The sequence below is a fragment of the Fragaria vesca genome, linkage group LG3 (genome assembly GCF_000184155.1).
Source record: "Fragaria vesca subsp. vesca linkage group LG3, FraVesHawaii_1.0, whole genome shotgun sequence".
In the NCBI taxonomy this organism is placed as follows: domain Eukaryota; kingdom Viridiplantae; phylum Streptophyta; class Magnoliopsida; order Rosales; family Rosaceae; genus Fragaria; species Fragaria vesca.
The window spans coordinates 277,302-297,028 of record NC_020493.1 but is presented as its reverse complement, the minus strand read 5'-3'; the positions used below and the strand labels follow the sequence as shown (position 1 = coordinate 297,028).

General features: G+C 38.8%; 5 protein-coding genes across 5 annotated transcripts in view; 1 reads left to right on the top strand and 4 right to left on the bottom strand.

Annotated features, from left to right (window-relative positions):
* Positions 1–299: 299 nt before the first annotated feature.
* On the bottom strand, positions 300–695 carry LOC101293280. Its single transcript, XM_004295208.1, has one exon. It carries the CDS (start codon positions 693–695, stop codon positions 300–302), a length of 396 nt encoding a protein of 131 aa, XP_004295256.1.
* Positions 696–1,862: 1,167 nt separating this feature from the next.
* LOC101292982 lies at positions 1,863–8,613 on the bottom strand. The gene is made up of 18 exons (XM_004295207.1): positions 8,068–8,613; positions 7,621–7,768; positions 7,398–7,476; positions 7,132–7,285; positions 6,826–7,035; positions 6,494–6,739; positions 6,244–6,406; positions 5,899–6,159; positions 5,702–5,823; positions 5,069–5,230; positions 4,791–4,983; positions 4,558–4,694; positions 3,979–4,117; positions 3,616–3,813; positions 3,054–3,522; positions 2,743–2,959; positions 2,569–2,658; positions 1,863–2,481 (listed from the first exon to the last, which is right to left on the bottom strand). The coding sequence occupies exons 1-18, from the start codon at positions 8,611–8,613 to the stop codon at positions 2,038–2,040; spliced, it is 3,978 nt and encodes a 1,325-aa protein (XP_004295255.1). The 3' UTR covers positions 1,863–2,037.
* Positions 8,614–11,629: 3,016 nt separating this feature from the next.
* On the bottom strand, positions 11,630–14,312 carry LOC101312993 (adenosine deaminase-like protein-like). The gene is made up of 11 exons (XM_004293224.1): positions 14,177–14,312; positions 14,018–14,088; positions 13,660–13,751; positions 13,517–13,576; positions 13,179–13,412; positions 13,025–13,101; positions 12,867–12,936; positions 12,675–12,788; positions 12,206–12,272; positions 11,982–12,086; positions 11,630–11,897 (listed from the first exon to the last, which is right to left on the bottom strand). The coding sequence occupies exons 1-11, from the start codon at positions 14,251–14,253 to the stop codon at positions 11,773–11,775; spliced, it is 1,092 nt and encodes a 363-aa protein (XP_004293272.1). The 5' UTR covers positions 14,254–14,312; the 3' UTR covers positions 11,630–11,772.
* Positions 14,313–14,494: 182 nt separating this feature from the next.
* LOC101312416 (RNA pseudourine synthase 6, chloroplastic-like) lies at positions 14,495–18,502 on the top strand. The gene is made up of 10 exons (XM_004293222.1): positions 14,495–14,733; positions 15,155–15,280; positions 15,390–15,644; positions 15,723–15,804; positions 15,922–16,037; positions 16,113–16,167; positions 16,290–16,401; positions 16,795–16,964; positions 17,086–17,397; positions 18,411–18,502. The coding sequence occupies exons 1-9, from the start codon at positions 14,495–14,497 to the stop codon at positions 17,362–17,364; spliced, it is 1,434 nt and encodes a 477-aa protein (XP_004293270.1). The 3' UTR covers positions 17,365–17,397; positions 18,411–18,502.
* Positions 18,219–19,727, bottom strand: part of LOC101312701 (beta-glucosidase 47-like) — a 6,121-nt gene continuing 4,612 nt past the window's right edge. Inside the window, exons 9-12 of the mRNA XM_004293223.1 lie at positions 19,073–19,328; positions 18,887–18,989; positions 18,692–18,800; positions 18,219–18,582 (exon numbers count right to left, since the gene is read on the bottom strand). Coding sequence (XP_004293271.1) covers positions 18,384–18,582; positions 18,692–18,800; positions 18,887–18,989; positions 19,073–19,328 — 667 coding nt within the window. The 3' untranslated portion in view covers positions 18,219–18,383. The remainder of the gene's footprint in view (positions 18,583–18,691; positions 18,801–18,886; positions 18,990–19,072; positions 19,329–19,727) is intronic.

Sequence of the window (19,727 nt, the reverse complement as noted above, 5' to 3'; positions counted from 1 at the left end):
ACTACAAAATTTATGGTTTGCTCTCACTAGTCTTAAATTGTACACTTCAATGGATTGAGATGAAAAACCTTGTATCTATTATAACTCAATCCACAAACCTATTAATCTACCTGCATTTGGAAATTTAACTTTTGGCTGCATTATTGGCTTTTACTTCTCTTTGCAAATGACACATATACAGCAACCTGAATAAATTCAGGCATATAATTACAAGATGGGAACCATGAGAAGGTAGAAAGGTTCACCTGGTACAGTCCTATAGCAAAAGTGAAGAGAAAGCAAGCAACAGAAGAAAAACTCTAAATGCGCAAGTTGTTCATATCATCCTTGAGGGTCCTGTAATTGAACCCAGGAATGCCATTTAACCTATTGTTTTCTACAACTTCAGCTGCAGAACACATGCTTGATAAGAACCCCCTGCTGCCAGATCTTTGCCTCTTCCATTTCCATGTCATCCTCAAGAACCAGAAACTAGGCCTGCTAGAATTACAATTCTTGGAACTCATCTCCCCCATTTTCCCTTGAGGCTTCACTGAGCTTACACGTCGGTCTAGCTCTAGCTTACCAAAGTACTCAATCTCCCTCCTGACAAGAGATCCCACGGTGCCTCGCGTGCCTATTGCAATTGGAGCTGCTGCAGCCATTGTTTGAGTCTCAGGAAACTTAGCTTCTGTGGTGCTGGCTTTATACTCCATGTTTTAGGTACAAAGTCAATGAGTGAAGTAAATGAGAAGCTTGTGGATGAAGAAAGTGGTGGCCCTAAGGGTCTTTTTCTCAAGGGGAAGGAAGAAGGATTGCTTTGGATTTGAAGCATCTATACTTTGGTATTTTATAAATCTCTTAGTATATTGCTCTTTAGGTAAAGTGGACACCATCAGATTTTGCATCATTAGTGCTTCTGGCAGGAGACGGATCACCATCATATCATCCTTGTGTCTGCAATAAAACCCTGCATAATCTACGGATCAAATTTTTAACCTTTTGGACTGATGAGAAATCCTTTCACAGATTATAAGCTCCTATCATGGTAGGGTCTGAACATCGTTTCCAAAACAATTTTCAGAAATCCAAACATCCTTTTCTAATTTCACAGAAGGCACAAAATTCCGACTTCTTTATACTTTCCTTGCAAACTTTCCTAGGGTAAAAGCAAGAACAGAGTTGAAGGTTTTTCACTCTCTTGATTGAGTGCTTTTTAGGTGCTGGACATACTCTTCATTGGCTTTCTTTTGCTTTTCACCAATTGTTTTTCTGTATCAGATGTGCAAATGATGCAATAACCTAACTGGGGATCACTTTTCCTCTATAAATTATGCCGGGTTGAGGCTAAGTTCATATCCTATGAGACTCGGTTCAATAAGATATGAGTTGAGGTGGAAAGTGAAGAGCAATGTAATTGATTGAACTCATAAAGTGCCATGACTGAAATCATTTCTTTCATTTGGTAATGGAATAGAAGATTCCTTGTGAAGGCTGTGATTGAATAGTTTTCTTTTCCCAGGAATGGTGGTCGGTCCGATTTAGTTTATTTTGAAGCTAAGTTGGTTTCACTGAAGTGCCATCTATGAGGTCACTCACCATTTACGCATTGCTTAAAGTTGAAGGCCATGATCCATATTCATCATTCTGAATAGAAAAGAATCTAGGCACTGAGATTGTGCTGGAAGCCTCGATTTAGGTCAGTTTAATATGACTCTTCGCCAAAACAATAATGTCTTCCAACATCTATAACACCTGCAACTAGTCCTAAAAGAGTTGCTGGAGAAATGTAAACTTGGCAAAAGAGTTGATCAGCAAGAAGGGATAAAAAGAAAATTGAGCCGATAGATGATATTAATGCAGAACACAGTACATGTTTATATAACTAAACAACAACATTTCTATTTTCTTTTCTGATTGTAAGCCTCAAAATTGGTAGTTCCCTCTTATTTTCTTAATATCCACAAGCTCGACTATGTTCTTATTCCCTTTTCTATATTTCCTATCCTTGTTTTAATGTTCAAGCTTTGTTTCAATGTATAAAATGTAGTTTACAATCTACTGTATACTGGGAAGATGGCACGTATACCTCAACTTCCGATGTGAGGCAAGAGCATGTCGTAAAGCAACATCCACACTCACACCCTCTCGAAACAGTGAGTCATACAAATGGCAGACGAATTGGGACACTTCTTCCTCATCATCATCCCCAAAGCCGATAGAGCGGTTTTCATTTTCACTATCTTCCCAATCACTCACCGGACTTTCAGGTTCAGTCGCCTCATCTTCAACTTCGTCTTCCTCAGCCTCCTCCTCCTCACCAATCTCAAACTTTTCAAGAACACTGAAATCAGTAGACCCGAATGTTAACTGTGTTTTTTGGGGCTGTATTGAAGAAGATATAACCGCTTTGGCACCAGAGTCTAAAAATGCTTTGATCAAAGTTGGCGTAGGCCCATTTGTCCCTGTACAAATAATGATCCTGTCTCTCCAAGCTCCAACCTAAATCATGAATGACATGAAGGCATCAATTCTATCACTTAGATTATCAACAGTAAATGCTTCACATAACTAGTGACTATGGCGTACCATCCATCGAACGTCATCAGGTGTTAGGTGAATAGAGGGGACAGTTCTACGAAACAAATACGCTCCAATTTCTTGGCCATCTTCCATTACCTTAAGAAAATGCAATCCAGAATTAATAATTTGGCAACTTTTATCAAGTAAAAACGAACGTTTTTAATGCTCATGGAAACATACTTGAGTTTGGCGTCCCATATAACGGTGAACGATACATCCAAGTTGGAAGCATGGTTTATATGCAACTAAATCAGAAACAGTTGAAATATTGGAAAGAGATGATCCAGCCTTCTTGCGGTGGTTTCGCATATTTGATAACAAGCTCAACTTAACACTCTGCAGAAAGTTATCTGCAAGCTCTCCAGGTTCAGCAACCACAAATACATCATTTTGCCAACTGCAGAAATAAACAGCCAGGAGAATTAGTGACAACTGAAACAATATTGACTTGCAATTATAGGTTATAAGAAATTAACCAGAAGCATATTGACCTTAAAATTGAGCCAATTGAGTCATTTTGAAGGGCCAAATGCACAATGCCCACTTGTGGCGAATTTTGTAACTTATCATGCAACGACTGAACAGGTACAGAAAGCTGTCTAGGCCCTGAAGGAGACTTTGGTGGTGAGGCGGCTCCCTTTCCAGGTTGACCATCTAAGCTCAGAGGTGGGACCATATCAATTCGGCCAACCCTCTGCGGGCCAAAGTCAGGACTGTAGAAAAGTGGGCTTGATGGGACACTTGCAGGAAACAATGGTGACTGAAATGGTGTTGGGAATGTTGCTGCTGGTGTTGTCTTCACAAACCCTGAGATTCCTTGCATTAAAGATACCCGTATTCCATTACGAGCACAAAATGATTCAAGTTCATGAGCATGATTCAAAGCTCGACCAGAATTGGGGCTATGCGAAGCTTCAACAAGTAGCACATTACGCCTCCAACCTAGAGATGGGTTTTTCACTTCTAAAACAGAAAAATAGCAAAATAAGTCGAGTTTCTAAAACGCTACAAATGCATAGAGCAGACTGAAGACATGAATGTTAGCATCCGTACCCTCATTTGCCTTGGGGAAATGTTGGGATCTCAAACTCTCGGACCACTTTTCGTCATTTTGGAATGGCAGCAGTAGTCTCTCACAGGCATCCTTAAGTGCAAGAGAACTTTTCTGAACATATTCTTCCACCGAGGCTTCCAATTTTAGCCAGACAGCTGGATCAGTCTCATCCAGTTCCATATCACAACGTTCGTCAACTGAAGAGTAAAACATAGAAAATGCTGGTTAAGAAGTATTTTATTCACTACAACACACTCTTACAGAAAATAGTGCATGGTGAAAACATCAAATAGTCAAGGTTTGATAAGACGATAAAAAATATTTTCAGATGCAAAAAGAAAAAAAATAAATAAATAAGATACCTGGATTAAACCGAAAGTATTGTATCCCAGGGAGCATCGGTAGCAATGTACTTAAGGCTTCCTCCACGCGTTCCACAGAGCAAGAACTCTCTATCAATACTTGCCCAGTATCAAGATATCGCCAACCACCTTTTCGCACCTACAGTAGCAGGTTCATTATGAATAGATAAAGCAAAATAATGACTAAAAATAATGCATTTCACTCATTTTCCATTTTGTGCATCAAATTCAGCAAGAAAAAGAACTTCTGAAAATGGTCCAGAACTTCTTATACAATGTAAAGGGTCCTCTGCACCTCTGAATCTCTGATGCACTACCTATATCAGTTATGACTAGGAGAGGATAGTGTAACCACAAGCTATCGGGTAGAGAAGCAGCATACATTTCTAGATCTGCTACCTGTACCACCCCGGTGACCTATTATCCCACAATTATCTTGCATTCTTGCTCAATTGACTAGCATGGTGGTGACAATAAAAAATATTGCAAAATTGTAACTGATCACCCAAATTCCAATTTAGACAATAGGACCAGTCTGACAGAACTAACTTCAGAAACAAAGGAAATATCATGATTTACCTTTGTCGGAACAGAACCACAGCCAATAGAAACTAAGCAATCAATTTTCGTGTCAGGCCATAAAAGTTGTGCTTCTCTGATGGCAAAGATAGTAGGATTGTTTGCCACTATTGCACCATCTTGCCAACGATGAATATCTATAAAGTAGGTTAGGTGTATTAAAAGCCAAGATCAAGAAATTCCTTAAAATCCTAGAGACGATAAAATTTCCACAAGCTAAAAAAAGAGAATACCATCTGAGAAATCATCAAGATAGTATGGTGCAGCAGATGAGGCTCTTATCGCTTGCCATATTTGATGCTTGCAACTTCCCATAAAAGCACTGCGTCTATAGCCAAGTTCAGTACCCAAACTAGTTGGTTCTTGCACAGTGATTCCTGAACTCTCTGAACCTACAAAAGCTACTTCTGGCGTTCCCACAGGGTACTATAAATTGAGTTCAAGATGCCATGTTAGTATTTCAACAGTGAAGCCATGTTGTTCGCATATATAGTAACTATCTATCTCGAACCTGATAATTCCGGAATAAGAACGGCTGCGCTGGCGTCATGCTCACCAAAGTTGACACTACAAAAACTTTGGGAATGTTTTTCACTGCTGACTCTATCAACAGATCTCCTTCCTCATCAGCACACATTTCCTTCAATAGTCTCTCGAACTGATCTGCGCTATGCTGCAAAGACATTATGTTATAGCTACCCTTTTGAAATTCAAAGCATATAGGCCAGGCCACAACAACCTCAAAAACTAATACTACTTTATTGTTTAAAACCTCTATAAACTACTACCTCCACTATTTGAAGAACATACGAGCTACAGAAGAGATCAGACAATTAAGATAGCAACATAAGTACATAACTACAACGATAATTAATTTTCCACAATACGGAGGGGGGGTGGTTGGGGCTTCATCTTAGAAGCTCTTATTTGAAGGAAATCAAGTATATGATAGAAAATATGATTATCCAAGACATCCACAACTTCCATAAAACAATAGTAGCAATTGTTGTGTTTCATTTTCTATTGGTTTTGCCCGGCTGATCGGCATAAAAGGAAATGGCTTGGCTAAAAGTTGAACAAAATAAAAGAAAAGCGCATGTGATGGTAGCCATAAACAAATCATACGTAAAACATTAAAACTTACTTTAGATCCATGTACAACAACTCGAAAACTCTGTGATGAACTTTTATAGAGCTGATCCAACTTCTCTCTCCAACTTGCAGCTTCATTGTCCTTTGGAGCAGGTTCAGCAAAGACAAGTTTTCCTGCAGAAGTTATATTAGAACTGATAAATACAATTAATCAATGAGACAAGCTTCATGTCAATAAAGTGTTCTCACCAAGGTTTTTGTAGATTTCTTCACACTGATCTAATGACATTAGCTTAATGCCAAGAGCCACACCAAGCATGCCACCCGTTGATGTGCCGCATATGAGGTCAAACAACTCATGTATTGGTTTTCCAGTTCCCTTCTCAATTGCTTTAAGAATTTGCACAGTTGCCAGGCCTTTCATACCACCACCATCCATTGAGAGTATGCGCAATCCTTGTTTTGGCACCTGTCTCCCCCTTATGGCACGTCGTAGATTTCCATTTTCCCCTACAAAAGGCATAATGTGACCTCCCTATCAGCTATAATCTAAAACAAAAATTTTATAAAACAAATCAAATCTAAGAGACGAACCAAGAATTGCCAAAGCACGAGCTGCAGCTTTGTTAACACGCGGTTCAGGTGCAACTGTCAAGCGCATGAGAAGTTCACATAAACTTTCAGAAGTAACCAGAAGACGACGATTCTCCAAACAGAATGCCAAATTCCCAACTGCTAACAGAGCTAACCTTTGCACCTAATATATGATAAATCTCAATAATTGACAAAACTATAGAAAGAAAATATGAGAACCACTGCCTGAGGGAAAAAGTATAGAACTTGCCTCTGGGGTTTTGTGGGCACATAAGTGTTTTAAAGACTTCAATACATCCTTGGTCAGCATTTTCTGAGCTACAGCATCAGATGCAAAGGCCAGCTTCACCACAACTTGCAATACAGAAATTACTTCCTCTTGGAGAACAGATCTCAGTACCGTCTCAATGGGTTGCATAACATCAGCTTTGATCAACTGCATTGCAACTGAAACATCTGCGGCAAGAGATGAAAGTGCAGAACATGCTTGTTGAACCTGCCAGAAGTTGGAACTCTTAAACCATATGCAAGAAAAGAGTATATAAGCAAGTAAACCATTTCCAGGACAAGTAATCCACATACCACATGACGGTTGTCACTGCTGATCATACTAATAAGCTGTCGCACTGCATTCTCATCTTTACCAACCACGGCACGGTTCCCTTCGTCTTGCATTATCTTTGCTAATGCAGATGCTAGTAACGGGTGATGACAAGAAGAAAAACGAAATATAAGAGCGAAAAAGGCACTTAGCTTATGCCTAGATGCACCAAAATACGAACTGTTTTCCATCTGCAATTACCACAAATTTTCTTATCAACAAAGCCTAATCTGAGGTTGGAAGTTTTAGATCTAAAAATTTTCTAGAGATATTGCATTGATCATCACCTCTATCTGCACATTCACTGATCTCAAGCTGTCGTCTGCCACAATCCTGATATTTGCAAGAGATAAATGACGAAGTTTGTGCAGAGGCAAGATTTCAGGAAGAAATTCAAGAGGGTTTCCAAATAGCCTAAGTACGCGGAGTTCAGCCATAGCCCTGTCACAGAACTGGAGGGAACCATTAGACCCAAAGAAATCACATTCACGAACATGGCTATTATGGAGAATGGAAAAGCTAACTTAAAATGTTGAAGTGATGATGAAATGACCTGAAATCAAGCAGAGGCCGAATAAGCTTGTTGTGTTCCAAAGAAAGTTCCACTAATCCAACACACTGTCTCAGTTCCACTGCTTCAAAGTCCAACAAAAAACCAAACAAATGAACACATCAACAACTCAACTCCAAACCCAAATACAGTTACATTGCTCCATCCGAACTTGGTATTCATCTAAAGAGTCGCGGAATAACCACTAATGAACTCATTTCCGTACCAGGTACTGAAGCCAGCATGTTGTAGTCAACCCTGAGCACCTTTAAGCTTCTCAATTCACCGAGTTCAGCAGGCAAAAGTGCCAGTTTATTGTTATCAAGGTATAGCTTCTCAAGAAGAGGCAGTCTTGTTAACTCTACCGGGAATACCTGCAAATACATTGCAGGCAATTGATATAGAATCTCGCAACTCATCTCAAAATTCACTCACAAATAACATGAAAATTGCTCTTCCTCTAATCTCTCCTAACTCAATTATGATACGAAACCACACAATAACAAGTTTTTAGTAAAATGTATATACTGAGAAGATCATTGAAGCTTTCTATGATGAATTTAACTAGTTTCCGAAAACTAAACCGAAAATTCATAGCCTGATCGATTGCTTACATACATTGAATACAGAAAGAACCATAATTTATCAACAAAGAAAGTAAAGAAAGACTCACCGACAAACCACAGCCACATAAACGGACCACGGTGACGCACTGCCAATGCACGCCGCAAGCCGCCGTACCTTCAGCGACAGCTGGCATTGACGAAGAGAAATTTGACCTCAACAACCGGGTCAAGACTCCAGTACCGTCATTCTGCTGACCCGACCCGCCCGTCTTGGCCATACTAACCGCCCTCAACGGCTCTCTCCGCCTCACAACCCTCATATCCACACTCACATTCGCCTCCTCCGGCCTCAGCTCCACCACCACCGTGTCCTGCGGCATCGGCAGCGCCACCATGAGCTGCGACTGGAGCCGCAGCGCCACCTGGTCCTCGTCGTCGCCGGCGGACCAATCCAGATCGATCCGGAACCCCGGCTCCTGATCCTGCTGCGACACTATCGACGAGATCGACGACGAAGACGCGGAGGCGGAGGACGACGACGGAGGCGTGGCGGAGGCGGGATTCTCCGGCGGCGGCGGCGGGTCCTCCGTGCCGTAGGTGAGCGTGAGATGGAAGATCTCGGAGGGGCGCTTCCATCCCAAACCCCAGGACATTGTGATCCGACGGCGGTCAGGCTCCGAATGCGATCTGATCGGACGGCTGGAAGCTCAGGTGGAGTATCATTTGGCTGAGAAAATGCTCAAAGGCTGGATCTTGAAGATGAAAGACAGAGAGAAAAACGACGAGTCGTTTGTTTGGATTTGGGGTGAGAAATGGGGGTTTCAGATTAGGGTTTTGGAGAAGAAAGAGAATTGGGATTAATGGCGGGAGAGAAATGAAAGAGAGAGAGAGAGAGGTTGTTATATACATGAAGCTTCCCAGTTTTACACAGACCAGTTTATTTTTTTTTTGGGTCATCTTTGGCTTATACGACGTCGTGTAGTGCTGGTTCCCATTTTCATTTGTGTTTAACTATTTTCCTTTTGTGATGGGATGTGTTTTGCTTAACTATATGTTCTTGATGAATCAAAAATTCAACAGTAAGATTGGGACAAAATGTTAGATTGTTTACTTTGTTCGTAATTTTTTTTACTATACGTTACATTGTCATCTTCATATAACATGTACTTTTTTTTTTGTACATTATGAGAACAGAAAAACAGCGTGTAGATTCCAACAATAGTTAATTACACGAGTAAACTCTTAACTTGTAAAGTCAGTATTTTGGTTTATTTACTTTGATCAAGTAGCGTTATAAACGCCTGTGAATATAAGTAGCGATTGATGAATGGCAAATTGATGAATTTTCTTTGCATTTGTGCTGTTCATCTAGGATGTTGTTTTCTTATGTTCTTTGGCTAGAAAAGTAGCAGGCACACATTTTCCTTTAAGTTTGACAGTTTCAAATCCAAAGGAAACCTTTTGCCTTAGGCTTTTCCATGCAACCAAAACTTGCTTTCTTGAGAGAGACAAAGCCATACCCTTGTGATGGAGATCACAATCATGCAAATTAGGTAGCATCACAGTCATTGTATTTGATGGAAAAAGCAACAAACATGGAGAAATACGTTTACGTTGCATAATTGCATCATGATTGTCAACTTATCATTATTCATAAGTAGTTGTCAATTATAATGCGAGTTACGTATATCATTCAAAATTGTGACTAAAAATAATGAATCTAACAACTAAAATGTTGTCTATTAAATCGTATAGACTACGGAATGCATGTGATGATGAACGAGAGTTGTTGCTAATATTTTTTTAAAAAATTAAAATATAAAAAACTAGCATCAGGAACTCTTAGATCAGAGCAGGCATCGACTATGAATCTCATATTGTAGCCAATGTTCCTGCTAGCAACAATGTGTCGAGCAAACACAAAATGAAAACACACAATCTTTCGAAACACACAATCTTTATTAGAATGGAACACATATCTCGTATAAAAAACAAAGTAAATCAGACTTCAGATATTACAGTTTCTCTCGACTCCTCCACTGGCTTTGAGTAAGTAATTCAAGCCCGAACTAACTACAACTACTATAATGATTATCATTCAAATAACCAGTTCGTGCTCCGGGAACCTTAGAAGGTTAACAACAATGTTTTAGAACATTCATTCTACGGCAAGAAGCATTCTTCCTTGAGCTTTTCTTCATAGTTAATACTATCAAAGCTTGAAGCTAATCCACCAACTTTCCACTCTATTTTCTTTTTCTTTTCTGTTCATGAAACTATCTTAGCTGATGAAATCCACTTCGACCATACATCACGTCTTCTTATCCTGTTACCTTGCACTTCCACTATTCTCGAGTCTAGCAACGACTCAAGAATGAAAGTTACAGACTTACACAATGCCTTGACCCTATGAAATTCCGCAATGGCAGATATTGAAACCCAGCCTTTGTCATCCATCAAAGAAATAAGGTACCTGTCGGGCTTATCCAAATTCTCATCACTAAAATAGTACTCAATCTGCTTCACAATATCACCCCTTAGCGAGGCTACTGCATCTCTTGGATTCAAGGAATGAGATCCCATACTTGGCATAAAACTAGGAGCATGACAAGAAAGTTGAGGTTCAAGACAAGGCCAACTTCCAAAAGAACCAAAACGAATTGGTTCCATAGGATAATAAGGTGTGGTAGCATAGTATGGTGGGTGAGGCATAATCTGGTGACCAAAAGTTTGCATTGGATTGATGTATCCACCAAGAGATGGCTGGTAATTATACCCAGAATGAGGAAGAACCTGAGATTGATAGGGTAGAATAGGAAGAAAAGGAGGAGGTGTATATGAGTTTGCACCGCGTTTGTTACCAAAGTGCTGATGCGTCATCATCATGGAAGAGGTTGGCTCTCAAAAGTTGATCAAGAAGGCAAAAGGAGTAGTGAATTGTATCATAGTATGATCAGACCATACTTTTATAGCTTTACAGTGTCAGTCTGGTCCTTGCCTCTTTAGGAAGTCCATATCCTTGTGATTCAAGGTTTCCGGGAAACTGAAGGATTCTGTAAGTTTTAGGTAAGTTCACTAAGTTTAATTAGAGTTGTAACATTCCTACTTCCACTTGGATTTGAATTCTAGTTCTCAGATGTTATGAACTGATCTAAGTTTTTGGATACCACTTTTTGACTTGAAACGCAGTAGTTTTATTCTCGCACAGACACTGGACATGCCCTAAATAAAGAACAAATAGCACACTATAGTATCATCATCAAGCTCTCCCGCTCGAGGATCGCCTAGCTTTGGCGGCGATTGATCCCAGGTTCTGGCCTTGGCCAGATTTGGTACGTGGGACTGAAGTCCATATGTATGGTTACGATTTAGAACTTGACGTTCAGAGTTTAGATTAGTAAAAACATTGTTTCTGTCATGTACCATTTTACTTGGTACCAACACAAAATGAACAGCTAGAAGAGACATTATTACTCTCTTGACAACCTGGAGTCAAAAAACCTGAGGTATTCTTGTCATACTGCGATTACCCAAAGCGAAATTAGAATGCAGATGAGTCGCATTAATCAGCTTATTCCCTCAACAATCTGGAGTAAAATAACCCTAGGTATCAGATAGAGAGAAATGCAAAAAAGTTTGTCATATTCAATCAAGATTGAGCATTACTTGAAGAAATATCATTCTAATGATGTCAATAACAGTTGATAATAGGAATTATCAAATGAGATACCCTGCTCTATCAGGTGCCCTAAAAATCATCTATGAGGATGTTATCAGCATTTCTGCATATGCCCCTAAACTTAAAAGGCAAATCATTGATCGAGCTTTTGTTCAGCAATCCTGAAAAGCTCCGTTAGTTCCCTCTTCACTCCATCATCAGCAAATACAAATTCAACTGCATTTCTTGTTAGCTCAAATATTTCCCTCCTTCCAAGACCTAAGAATTCAAGAAAAGAAACAGGCTGCAGTTGTGAGCTTCTGTTCTATTTTACATTAAATGCACTAGTGACATCGGACATACCAAATGCAGAAGCAGCAAGGTTGTACTCGTTGGAGAGGCTGGTGGCAAAGACCCCAGAGTCATCAGTGCAGAGGACTAGAGGATGCTTTTTACTGTACAGATCAGCTGCATTATCATTTAAACTTGTTACAAAAGACATCAAAGAGAGACAGAAGCACCAATCAGAAAGAGATACTTTTGATGGTTTTTTTAGAGAAAGGTAATAATAGAAGCAGAAGACTAACCAAAATGATGAACATCGAGGGAAGGAATTGTATTGGTCCTGATGTTGGATGTCAAACAAATCTCAACCTGAAAAATGAAAATTCAGGCTGTGATAAGATAAGATAGAAGCTGATAATCAAAACTACTAAAACTATAAAACTATAAAACTGCATTTAAAGCAAACAATGTCTAAGATTTACCAATGACTTAAAAGCAACAGCACAGAAGATAAACATCATTGTACATGAGTAATTAACTAACAGGTGGTTGTCTGGTTTCATCTGATCATGTGTATTAGCAGGAGATGGAACTGATCATAGATTTAGACACAAGTTTTGAACTCCATCTTATTAATTGAACATCAGAAAAGGATGTTTTGATAATTTGGCCTTCTCCCTGGCATCTATCCTATGGGAGTGAAAGGGACTCTTAACTAAATTACAGTGAAGTTTATAATCAACTAAGTGATTGGCGTCACAAATTCCTCACCGGAATATTTGAAGATTTTAACTTTTCCCATTCTGGTTCTTCAAAGCAACAGGCATGGCCAATCCTCTGTGGTAGAAAATCTAGCATTGATCGTATCTCCTTTGGATTAGGCACCTACAAGTGCTTCAAGAAATAAAGGAGTCAGGGTAACTATAATGGCATGAGTGGCAAGCATTTGAAGAAGAACCTCACCTCTCCGCAATGAAGGGTCACATAAAGACCCTGCTCTCTAGCAAATTTCAATGCTGGCAAATATGTAGTCCTGCCACAGATTCCATATATGTAAGCTTATATTAGCAGTAGTAATGAAGGGCTCTATGCAACAAACTCTGGATAGTGTGATTAAGTACCATTCTCCCACAGTTGGATTCCCAGAAAGATCAATACCAACTACCCCCAAGTCACTCATTTCCAGTGCAAGATTCACCTACAGTAAATGAGTTCATTCAAATGCACTGTCCATTGAAAAACAAAAACACACGACCCATATTTTCATGACATTACAGTTTCCATTGCAGCCTCTGCGGTTCCCCGACGATCAATGCTCAAAAGAAGTCTCACATAAATCTTTTTTCTTGTACTTCCATTACATGTAGCATTTATAGGTGGAGAATTTCCGGTAATTCTGACATCACCATCATGAGGCCTAAAATCAACATCAACTGTACTGACAGCCTTTACACCCTCCAGTACTGCTTCCAAGTAAGAGTGTTTGGTCATTCCTACGGACTCATTTTTCTGTATAACATTGATTCCATCATTTATTTTCACAATCAAATACATAATGCGTAATCTTAGAAGGATAGTTCATCCTCCACCAAGCTCAGTTTTCAAATAATCACCTTTGGAGTTGTCCTTAGCTCCAGATACACTACATTCTCAGCAGCAAAATCCTCAATAACCTGCCACAACAGAAAACTTCATATTAACTACCTACATTATAGTGTTGGAACTCAAGATTGGATAGATTGGAAAGTTCTCATACTTCTTGGGTGACTCTCGTGATAACATTGTGGTCAGTAGTAACAATATGGATCAGGTCAAACAGCCTGAACACTTCAGTTAAAGAACGGTCATCTGATTCCATCAATACACAATATTCCATTGTCAAGATTCATAAAACTATTTCAACTATTCAGCCACCAACCATATTTCACATGCGTATTAGCTGATCCTGTTCAATATTCAATTGAAATACTAATATACTATTATCCAAGTATGAAAAGAATGAAACTTTAACAATAAAAACAAAAAAACAAGTTCACAAGCTTTATTACCAAATTTTCTTGTAGCAACTAAATAGAAGAATATGCCAAGCAATATAATAAGACAAAAGATGATACCTTTCTGTATTACATTCTCAAACTCAGAGAACACTATGACACCCTTTTCACCCAAACCTCTAGCAAGTTCTCTGCACCAAAAAAAACAAACAGTACTGAACTTCCTCAAACAAAAGCTTAAAGCAAAGTAGAGAGTTTAAGAGAGAAACTGGTGCTTACAGCAAAGTAGAGTCTCTGATAGATCCATTGAGATGGGCATGAAGCTCCACCTTTGGCATTGACACCCACTTCTCCATGATTCCAATCTCACTTCCCTACACACTAAAATCTCTCCGTGCTCTCCTTATCGATCTGTGCTTCATTTGACCGCAAACAAAGCTATTTGAGTCAATTATTGGGGGACTTCACAAAGCACAGTTTGGACCTTGGGCTCAAACCCACTAGATTCTATACGGCCCATGACCCGACCCGGATGACATCAGAAATCTCAGATAAACCCTCCACCTCCAGAACCAAGCAGTGTTCTTTTTGTTTCAGATGGGCTCAATGAGTCTGGCTTCACTTCTGGGCAGTGGTTGCCGGAGTTTCATTGCGCCGGTGGGCCTTGTGCGTACGTTAGCACTGACACATGTTGGTCTGAGTGAACAGTTGAGGAGCTACCAGCATGTGAAGGTGGCTTGGTTTTCTAAGAAGTTAAAGAAGAAGAACAAGAGGGTGGCTTGTGAGTCTTTGAAAGAAGAGGTTACTTACCCAACTGCTGCTTCTTCTGTATATGGGTAAGGTAGAGAACTTTACATTGATTAATGGTTGTTTGTGTTTTCGGGTGTATGAGATTTTGGGTTAGTTTGTTGTTGGAACTTGGAAGTGAAGCTTTAGATGAGAACAATGAGTAAAGCAGAGGAATATGAAGATTAGAGTTTGAATCTTTATTGTTTAAGAATACAAAGTTTCTGTTTTTACTGATATGGGAATTCTGAAACTGTCATAGTTACATTGGTTGAAAGATAGTTATTTGAATGCAGTTTCAGATTGATATAGGCATTTTTTTTACCAACATTTATATAGGCAATTGTATATTTAGGCGTTTAGCACATGTTTCTATCCATTGTTCTGATCAGTGTGGAAGTATGTTATATGCTCAACATTGCAGTGCTTACTCCATTGTGTTTCTGACTTTGATACTCTACTTTCTTTCAGCTACCCATATACTCGTTTGCTTCCATGTCCCTCACAGAATGGACCGCCAAGAGTTGAGCACTTGGTTGTTTCGGAAGGGGGGCCTGTTCTAGAATATATATGCAAGAAGCTGGATCTTCCTGCTCAGTGAGTGCTGCTCTTCTTCTTTTTTCTAATTATTTTTTACGTAATGGATTATCATTTCTGCTGTTGTCAAGTTGGAGTAATATATACAAAAAAATTTCATTGCTTGAAGGTTTGTTGCAGATCTCATCCATTTTGGAGCTGTGTATTATGCCCTTGTATGTCCAAAGCCTCCTCCAACTGCGACCCCTGAGCAAATGAGGGTATATAAAGAAGTGACAGCACCATCAGTACTAAAGAAGAGAGATTCTATCAAAGGAAAAACTGTAAGAGAAGCACAGAAGACTTTCAGGATCACACATGCAGACCAATATGTTGAAGATGGAACATACTTACGTGTGCATGTACACCCAAAACGTTTTCCTAGGTAAAACAGAACATTTAGCGGGTATTTATAATCATGTTTACTGGTGTTATTGCTTGTTCACATCATGATTTTGTTCAGGTGCTATGATATCGACTGGAAATCAAGAGTTATAGCTGTAACCGAAGACTTTGTGGTGTTGGACAAACCTGCTGGTACAACAGTATGTATCAGTATACAAACATTTTTTTATAGTAGCTTGATCATCCAATACCTTAAATCTTGCATTGTCAATCTTTTTCTCCTATGAGTTAGCTTTGACTGTAGCAAATTTTGTCAGGTTGGAGGAACCACAGACAATATCGAAGAAAGTTGTGCAACCTTTACCTCCCGTGCCTTAGGACTATCAACCCCCCTGATGACTACACATCAGATTGATAATTGTACCGAGGGATGGTAATGCCTATCACAGAAGTTACTTTTCTTGATGTTAATGAGACATGGAGGGTGATTCTGGTTACTCACTTGCAGTGTTGTCTTAGCTAGAACCAAGGATTATTGTTCAGTTTTTCATGGAAAAATCCGCGTAAGTTTTGCAATTTCATGCATGCATTTCCAATAACTGATAAGCTGAGGGTTCCGTGTTACAGTGGCAACCCGGAGCTCTTGTCTAATGTTATTGAGCTTATTTTCTTGTCTTTTAACTAGGAGAAAAAAGTGAAAAAACTTTATCTTGCTCTTGCTGCTGCTCCTGTGCCACTTGGGACAATTACTCACTACATGCGTCCTATCAATGTGGCTCCAAGACTCATTTCAGAAGGTAATAATTAATATATATATATATATAATATATATATTCAAGCAATGTCTGGAAAATAGTTTGACGCTTGAGGAATTTCAATTTCAACGTGTCAAGTTCTACAGGGCCTTAACATTCTCATCAGATTGTATTGCATTTCCTTTTCTGTTTTCCCTTCTGGATTTAAAATACTTAATGAGGATGTAGTTGTGATATGTAACACTAGAAAGTGCTTTCTTATCACAGGTGATACAAATAGACATGACTTACTGTTGTTCAAATCATTTTACACGATATGTACTCTACACGATAGCAACAACTATTATTTTTTCCACGCTTTGTTTATGACAATTTAATGTTTCATTCGGAACTTTTTGTGTCCTCTTGGTGAACTCAGAAAGTTATGATATGCAGATTCCATTGAAAGGTGGAGTTTATGTCAACTTGAGGTCATGGAATGCAAGAAGGTTCCTTGGCCAAGTTCTGTCATTGAAGAGGAATATGGTGTGGAAGACTGTGGGTGGCCTTCAAAAGATTATGCATATGAATGTAAAATCAACCTTTTGACTGGGAAGACTCATCAGGTTTGGAGTTTGGACCAAAGGTTTATTCAGTTACTGTCATTTTGTTCTTCTAATCTGGACTGTGAGCATTGTCTCTCATTTGTATTCTGCAATCACTTAGATAACTACATTTATGGTGCAGATTCGAGCGCAATTGGCTGCTTGCGGCACACCTTTAGTGGGTGATTCTATGTACATGCCAGCTGCAATTGCAGAGATGGAAAATCCTGAGTTAAACCCGTTTGGCAAACACAAGAAACACTATGCTGGTGAAAATGATGAAGAAATAGCTGTTACTGAGTGGATGGCCCGGCATGGCAAAGAACCTATCGTTGCTATTGGTCTTCAAGCTTGTCAGATATCATGGGATGATGGCGAGCACAGCTTTGAGGCTAGAGCTCCGTGGTGGAGGTATCAATAAACTTACAAGTTGGAGAAAGCATTTAGTTGTATGGTATGTCATTTTCGTTTTGCCGGAGTCAGTGTGCTCTTTAATGTATCATTTCTTCATTTATGAGTTTTAGTCTTAGGAATTCTGAAATTTAATGTAAAACTTTCTGCCAGAAATTTAAATGTGCATAATTATAATAATGTAATTCTTTTGTTGATGAGGCACTGAGTTGACTGAGTTACGACTTTTTCTAATATAATTGAATGAATAGTAACTCAATAATCAAAACATTACTTTAAAGTCATAATAAAATTAAATCATAGAAAAATAGTAGATCCGCCTGCTTATATCTAAAAGAATACTGGAAGAATCGTGGAGAACAATCGAATCAGATGGTAGAAAAATATTAGAGATTATCAATCTGCTTAACTGGAAGATTTTAATCATGGTGAAAGACTAAGTCAAGAAAAGTACCAATTAATCATACTCAAAAGATTCTATAAAACATTCTGAGTAGAGCATTTTTTTTTCAAGAGAAACACGTGATTGTGTTGAGGGATGCGATCAGATTTTAGATTAATTAATCAAGAACACATATTGGCTGCAGTCAAATGAAGAAGTCTAACATCTTGTTTTAACTGGATTATCTGCATGACTGCATGTTTGTATGGTAAGCAAATTGCAGTAGCTTAATTGTTTGCTTCAACATGCATCCAACTCCGCAATTTGAAAGACTTGATAGTCTGTAGAGAGCTGGTAATTGTCACTGTCAGTTTATAACTTCATATCAAGCATGACGTCGGGTTTAATATATAGTCTGTCTTTTATAATTGATTAGCCACTCCTCGCTGATATTGTGTTAACTACAAGAACATCCTATGTGCTTGGATTATAATTAAACTGGCATTATGATAATATAATGTTTTTTTTTCTTACTATGAACCATGAACTATGAACTATGCTGTAGTAATGGCAATATCTTATTGTTCCTCTTAATAGGACTATATAACTGGTCTAGCTCGAGAAGCCTTGTTCATTTGCTTATCTGATCATTCCTGGGCACTTAAAATCTGCAGGGTGTTATTAACGATAAATTGTCTGTACCAATCTGCAGAGAGTCTTGGAGTTCTCTTGAGAGTGACATTATCAACATGGTGAAGTCCAAACTGTACCGTATATCCACTAGTCCACTCAAAATTGTCGAGCAATGACCACACGAAATACCCTCTTACATCTGCTCCTTTAGTTCTGTCCATATTTTCATATTTCAGTTAGCCTTCACCACATTTCAATTTTGAAGCACTTCTGCATAAGCAAATATGTTAAGACTTTGTTGGGCATAGATGAGTATATGTACCTCATTGTGTCTGCTAGTGCCTGTAAGTAACTTCTCATGTACTCTACTCTCTTGACATCATTGAACTGTTCTTCATTTGTGGTATTTGAGTTTGCCTCCTCAGCATACCCTGAAATACACACTTCAATCACATGAAGAACTTTTTTTGTAATAATGGTTTTCGTTTTGCTTATTCTTCCAAACTTTTGAGCTTACCATTTTCTGTAATAAACATTGGTGTGTTATTGTATCTCTCTTTTATGTATGTTACCATCTTCTCCATTCCTTGAGGATGCACATATAGCCAATCAACTGCAGTCTAAATCAATAGAAAGTTCAGCTAATTTTGGAAGAAAAGTGTGTTGTGGTGATTCCGATAATTGACAAGATGAGATTACATACTGGCTCTCCAATGTAGATTCCATCTTTTTGTGCAGTTCTGAGAGCATAACCCTCTGTCCTTGAAACTCCTGGTCCTGGTTCACATGGAGAAATCATACAGTCTTTTGAGTAAAAACTTGTGTAGTGATTGATACCAATGAAGTCTAGTCCATTCTTCAGCATCTCCATATCAAACATTGAAAACTCAGGCAAATCATCTCCTAGAAGCTCATGCATTTCTGCAGGGTATCTTCCATGTACAATTGGATCTAAGAACCTGCATTGAAAATTTTAGGCATACTAGTCAGACCACCTGTTAGTATGGATGCAATAGCCAGATGAATATATATATATATATATATATATACACACACACAATGTTGATCAGGTGCAGACGTCCGCACCAAAATTTTGGTGCGAATTTCCATTTTTGCATCACTTCCCGATCGAATTTCCTCAAACTTTCTTTTAGACATATGTAGATCATCTTGTGTAGATCATCTCTACAAAATTTCAGCCAATTTGGTGATCGTTAAGGCCCTCAAAATCGAAAAACAAATTGACGGCCTGTATTCTATCCGGTTCAGGTATATAACAGAAAAACGCAAGTTTGAGGGCCTTAACGATCACCAACTTAGCTGAAATTTTGCAGAGATGATCTAGATATGTCTAGAAG